This window comes from Oncorhynchus clarkii, chromosome 2, assembly GCF_045791955.1.
Source record: "Oncorhynchus clarkii lewisi isolate Uvic-CL-2024 chromosome 2, UVic_Ocla_1.0, whole genome shotgun sequence".
NCBI lineage: Eukaryota > Metazoa > Chordata > Actinopteri > Salmoniformes > Salmonidae > Oncorhynchus > Oncorhynchus clarkii.
Genome location: NC_092148.1, coordinates 3,563,703 through 3,570,618, shown reverse-complemented (window position 1 = coordinate 3,570,618; position 6,916 = coordinate 3,563,703). Strand labels below are relative to the sequence as shown.

At 44.7% G+C, this 6,916-nt stretch overlaps 1 protein-coding gene across 1 annotated transcript in view; it reads right to left on the bottom strand.

The window, feature by feature from the left end:
- LOC139419385 (CDK5 regulatory subunit associated protein 1-like 1) overlaps positions 1-6,916 on the bottom strand; it is a 748,160-nt gene that overhangs the window by 32,326 nt on the left and 708,918 nt on the right. The window contains exon 14 of the mRNA XM_071169333.1: positions 4,649-4,813. Coding sequence (XP_071025434.1) covers positions 4,649-4,813 — 165 coding nt within the window. The remainder of the gene's footprint in view (positions 1-4,648; positions 4,814-6,916) is intronic.

Sequence of the window (6,916 nt, the reverse complement as noted above, 5' to 3'; positions counted from 1 at the left end):
CACCCAACGTTCACCAACCAACAAACCATCAGGCTCTCTCTCATGATATGACATCATGTTTTTAAAAGTTCCCCACCAAAACTCTTTTCTCTCTGTAAAAAAACAAACCTTATAAACAACACTTGGACATGTCTGAAATGGCTCCCTATTCTCTATATAGTGTCTGAAATGGCTCCCTATTCTCCATATTGTGTCTGAAATGGCTCCCTATTCTCTATATGGTGTCTGAAATGGCTCCCTATTATCCATAGTGTCTGAAATGGCACTCTATTCTCTATATAGTGTCTGAAATGGCTCCCTATTCTCCATATAGTGTCTGAAATGGCTCTATATTCTCTATATAGTGTCTGAAATGGCTCCCTATTCTCCATATAGTGTCTGCAATGGCTCCCTATTCTCCATATAGTGTCTGAAATGGCTCCCTATTCTCCATATAGTGTCTGAAATGGCTCCCTATTCTCCATATAGTGTCTGAAATGGCTCCCTATTCTCCATTTAGTGTCTGAAATGGCTCCCTATTCTCCATGTAGTGTCTGAAATGGCTCCCTATTCTCCATGTAGTGTCTGAAATGGCTCCCTATTCTCCATTTAGTGTCTGAAATGGCTCCCTATTCTCCATTTAGTGTCTGAAATGGCTCCCTATTCTCCATTTAGTGTCTGAAATGGCTCCCTATTCTCCATATAATGCCCCCAAGCCATAACTCTTGAACATCTAGTAAAATGGCTACCCAGACTATTTGCATTGCCCCCCCACCCCCCCACCTCTTTTACGTTGCTGCTACTCTCTGTTATTATCTATGCATAGTCACTTTAATAACTCTACCTACATTTACATATTACCTCAATACCGGTGCCCCCACACATTGACTCTGTAACACCCTGTATATAACCTCCACATTGACTATGTACTGGTACCCCCTGTATATAGCCTCCACATTGACTCTGTACTGGTACCCCCTGTATATAGCCTCCACATTGACTCTGTACAGGTACCCCCTGTATATAGCCTCCACATTGACTCTGTACCGGTACCCCCTGTATATAGCCTCCACATTGACTCTGTACCGGTACCCCCTGTATAGAGAGCCCTGGCTCTGATCTGACCACATCTTAGCGGAAAATGTATCCCCCCAACGTACTGTACAGGTCAGGCTACGTTGTGCACCTATGTGTCTATGTTTGTAAACACTGCCTGTCTGAGTGTCTGAGTGTCTGAGTGTGTGCTGCACACTAATGTATGTTAGATGGATAAAAAACAGGGTTCACTAACTTCTTCCAATTCTGAAATAGCTCTTCAAGCTGCCCATTTCATTTACATTTTAAAGATATCTGAAATAATAAACCTTAAAAGAGTAGATTATTTTTTAATTGAGTAGATGAATCATACAGAAGGGCTCTGAGTGATTAGCTGGTGAACCCGGCATCATCTAGTGGAGGACCTGTCAGGCTGATAGACAGTATTTAAGGCATCATCTAGTGGAGGACCTGTCAGGCTGATAGACAGTATTTAAGGCATCATCTAGTGGAGGACCTGTCAGGCTGATAGACAGTATTTAAGGCATCATCTAGTGAAGGAGCTGTCAGGCTGATAGACAGTATTTAAGGCTTCATCTAGTGAAGGACCTGTCAGGCTGATAGACAGTATTTAAGGCATCATCTAGTGAAGGACCTGTCAGGCTGATAGACAGTATTTAAGGCATCATCTAGTGAAGGACCTGTCAGGCTGATAGACAGTATTTAAGGCATCATCTAGTGAAGGACCTGTCAGGCTGATAGACAGTATTTAAGGCATCATCTAGTGAAGGACCTGTCAGGCTGATAGACAGTATTTAAGGCTTCATCTAGTGAAGGACCTGTCAGGCTGATAGACAGTATTTAAGGCATCATCTAGTGAAGGACCTGTCAGGCTGATAGACAGTATTTAAGGCTTCATCTAGTGAAGGACCTGTCAGGCTGATAGACAGTATTTAAGGCTTCATCTAGTGAAGGACCTGTCAGGCTGATAGACAGTATTTAAGGCATCATCTAGTGAAGGACCTGTCAGGCTGATAGACAGTATTTAAGGCATCATCTAGTGAAGGACCTGTCAGGCTGATAGACAGTATTTAAGGCATCATCTAGTGAAGGACCTGTCAGGCTGATAGACAGTATTTAAGGCATCATCTAGTGAAGGACCTGTCAGGCTGATAGACAGTATTTAAGGCATCATCTAGTGAAGGACCTGTCAGGCTGATAGACAGTATTTAAGGCTTCATCTAGTGGAGGACCTGTCAGGCTGATAGACAGTATTTAAGGCATCATCTAGTGAAGGACCTGTCAGGCTGATAGACAGTATTTAAGGCATCATCTAGTGAAGGACCTGTCAGGCTGATAGACAGTACTTCAGGCTCCATTTATAAAACCAGTGATTAAAGTGATTAAAAGATGGAGTGGCCTGCCCTACTGCCTGTCTGTCCCGTCCGTGAATTCTATCTAAGAACTATTGTAGGGAGGAACAGATGGCCTAGGAGCAGACACAGTGTGAGTTCAGACTGGCACCCAATTCCCTACTGTATATAGTAGGACTACTTTAGACCAATAGTCATGGAGGCTGAGAGAGGAGAGGAGAGTTTCGCTAGCAGCTTCATTTAAGCATCTCTAGAGAGCCTAAATCAAGTCCTTCATTCTACCAGACACTCCGGAGGGGACTAGTCTTATCTATTCAGATTGGGGTTGTCACCATTCCAATGTCACCATGCCAGTGTCACCATTCCAATGTCACCATTCTAGTGTCACCATTCCAATGTCACCATTCTAGTGTCACCATTCCAGTGTCACCATTCCAGTGTCACCATTCCAATGTCACCATTCAAATGTCACCATTCCAGTGTCACCATTCCAGTGTCACCATTCCAATGTCACCATTCCAGTGTCACCATTCCAGTGTCACCATTCCAGTGTCACCATTCCAATGTCACCATTCCAGTGTCACCATTCCAGTGTCACCATTCCACCATACTAGATGTTCCTCGGCAAAAAAAAAAAAACACGAAACAGACTGAAATCTATGCTCCTTTAAAACCTACTTTTGTAAAAATAAAAAACACTGTGTGCTATAGCTGGCAAAAATAAACGAAATGTGACTCTGGGTGACAAGGATAAGGAAGGCTGTTTCGTCCAACATTAAGAAGGATATTCCTCGAGACATTTAGACCGCTTCCTGCTTCGTTTCCTTTGCTTCCTGGTATCGTGTCAACACTAATTCAGGTAGTTACTGCCTTCACGCTGACTGAATGGTAGACTTTCTCCTCTGTTCATAATGTCTTTTTCTGTTAATGCGATTCCTTTATTAACGCATTGCCCTTATTCAACCTGGTAAGCCAATGGGAAGACATGCCCTCTGACGACCTGAGATCGCTCGGCCTACCAGCTTCCTGCTGAAAAGAAAACGCTCGAACCTCTAGCTGAATTCAATAGGGCCATTGATGTGACAACGCATTAAGTAGGAAAGACTTCACACGGTGTTCAGGCGGATTGACGCAGTGAATGAAATGTCATTTCCAAGCCGAGACTAATAGTAATAACAGTCATGTAGTTACGGCCTTCCAATCATTTCAAAATCACCTTGCACTTTGGTTCCCTGGAAGAAAAGGCAGCTATTGGAGGAACTTGGAGAAACAACTCAGAGTGTGACGGCTGCACCTGAAGTAACCCTGCCAGCCTCCGAGTAAACTGGCGTGAAAAACTCTTTTATTTCAAGCAGAACAACAATAAAAACAACAACTCCTATATGGAAAAAAATAACCATTTTGCTGTAGGTCTGTTCCATTGTTAACTTTTGCCGTAGATATTCTCCTGTCTGAGATAGTGTTAAGGGAATTTTTATCAATAATGACTAATTATGTATACATTTCAATCAGGACTGACTAATCAGAACACTATTATGTTACTCTCAATGTACTAATCAGAATACTATTATGTTACTGTATATGTACTAATCAGAATACTATTATGTTACTGTATATGTACTAATCAGAATACTATTATGTTACTCTCAATGTACTAATCAGAATACTATTCTGTTACTGTATATGTACTAATCAGAATAGTATTCTGTTACTGTATTTGTACTAATCAGAATACTATTCTGTTACTGTATATGTACTAATCAGAATACTATTCTGTTACTGTATGAATTTTCTTTTTAATCCTAGTACTGAATATAATGTGTGTAAATATAATCAAGAATTAGAACAATGACTGTCTGTTCCTTGGTAGAAATGAATGAACTATATCGCCAGACTGGCTACAATGCTTATCTACACAGGCCTGACCTTGGCTCTAGACGAGGAGGGAAGGCTTGAGAACTATAGAGCCTTTCTACCAGGGTCAAGAAGAGACGGAAGATTTAGAAAACGCTGACGTCATTTTCAGTTTATAACCTGTGGTAAAATGTGTAAGGAGCAGTACTCACGAGAATAAACGCAGCTGGTTGATTTCAAAGGCTGGTCTCTGTCCATTTTACACCAATAAGGGTCTTACAACCTCTCTTTGATTTTAATTGGGTATTAAAACAGAGGAATGTAATTCCTGTAACAGATAGCTACCGCTGTGGCTCTAATAGGAGTTGACAGAGGAGACACAAACACAGTCGTATTGAATAGGTTACCTGACTGAGCCCAGACACCTCCCCCTGCTGCAGCGGCTCGGCGATGGAGGGAGTGAACACTTTGGAGCCATCCAGCGGTCTTCCCTTCAGGAAGTGTTTGCCGGCCTCGAAGATCTCCACCTCAATCATCTTCCCCTTGAACTCTGACCTCTTGGGCACCAGCACCTGACACAGGAAATATGAAATGGGATGGGGGGGTTAGAGGTCAATGTGTGAAATCCATTGAACATGGGAAAAACTGTTGTCAGAGAAGCATGGTGTAAAAAAAGGTGATGGATCACCCCCCGCTCAGTGTTGTAACGGTACACCTGGACACTACTGGAGGTTTCTGTAAGTCATGACCAGTTTAGGAGGATTCAAACTTCACCACCCGCTCAGTGTTGTAACGGTACACCTGGACACTACTGGACGTTTCTGTAAGTCATGACCAGTTTAGGAGGATTCAAACGTCACCACCCGCTCAGTGTTGTAACGGTACACCTGGACACTACCGGAGGTTTCTTAAAGTCATGTGGACCAGTTTAGGAGGATTCAAACGTCACCACCCGCTCAGTGTTGTAACGGTACACCTGGACACTACCGGAGGTTTCTTAAAGTCATGTGGACCAGTTTAGGAGGATTCAAACGTCACCACCCGCTCAGTGTTGTAACGGTACACCTGGACACTACCGGAGGTTTCTGTAAGTCATGACCAGTTTAGGAGGATTCAAACGTCACCACCCGCTCAGTGTTGTAACGGTACACCTGGACACTACTGGAGGTTTCTGTAAGTCATGTGGACCAGTTTAGGAGGATTCAAATGTCCTGGTGGTGTTTGATGCCAAGGAGACATGGGGAGACAGGTAGCCTAGTGGTTAGAGTGTAGGGGCGGCAGGTAGCCTAGTGGTCAGAGTGTTGGACTAGTAACCGAAAGGTTGAAAGATCGAATCCCTGAGATGACAAGGTAAAAAAATATCTGTTGTTCTGCCCCTGAACAAGGCAGTTAACCCACTGTTCCCCTGAACAAGGCAGTTAACCCACTGTTCCCCTGAACAAGGCAGTTAACCCACTGTTCCCCTGAACAAGGCAGTTAACCCACTGTTCCCCTGAACAAGGCAGTTAACCCACTGTTCCCCTGAACAAGGCAGTTAACCCACTGTTCCCCTGAACAAGGCAGTTAACCCACTGTTCCCCTGAACAAGGCAGTTAACCCACTGTTCCCCTGAACAAGGCAGTTAACCCACTGTTCCCCTGAACAAGGCAGTTAACCCACTGTTCCCCTGAACAAGGCAGTTAACCCACTGTTCCCCTGAACAAGGCAGTTAACCCACTGTTCCCCTGAACAAGGCAGTTAACCCACTGTTCCCCTGAACCAGGCAGTTAACCCACTGTTCCCCTGAACAAGGCAGTTAATCCACTGTTCCCCTGAACAAGGCAGTTAACCCACTGTTCCCCTGAACAAGGCAGTTAACCCACTGTTCCCCTGAACAAGGCAGTTAACCCACTGTTCCCCTGAACAAGGCAGTTAACCCACTGTTCCCCTGAACAAGGCAATTAACCCACTGTTCCCCTGAACAAGGCAGCTAACCCACTGTTCCCCTGAACAAGGCAGCTAACCCACTGTTCCCCTGAACAAGGCAGTTAACCCACTGTTCCCCTGAACAAGGCAGTTAACCCACTGTTCCCCTGAACAAAGCAGTTAACCCACTGTTCCCCTGTACAAGGCAGTTAACCCACTGTTCCCCTGAACAAGGCAGTTAACCCACTGTTCCCCTGAACAAGGCAATTAACCCTCTGTTCCCCGGTAGGCCGTCATTGTAAATAAGAATTTGTTCTTAACTGACTTAGTTAAATTAAGGTTAAATACAATAATGCCAGTGAAGCCAGTAAAAGGTTTAGAGATGTCCTCCTCCAGTCCCAGCCAATGGGAGTACAGTCACAGTCCCAGTCAATGGGAGTACAGTACAGCAGGGGATGTGTCCTCCTCCAGTCCCAGTCAATGGGAGTACAGTCACAGTCCCAGTCAATGGGAGTACAGTACAGCAGGGGATGTATCCTCCTCCAGTCCCAGTCAATGGGAGTACAGTACAGCAGGGGATGTATCCTCCTCCAGTCCCAGCCAATGGGAGTACAGTACAGCAGGGGATGTGTCCTCCTCCAGTCCCAGCCAATGGGAGTACAGTACAGCAGGGGATGTATCCTCCTCCAGTCCCAGCCAATGGGAGTACAGTACAGCAGGGGATGTGTCCTCCTCCAGTCCCAGCCAATGGGAGTACAGTACAGCAGGGG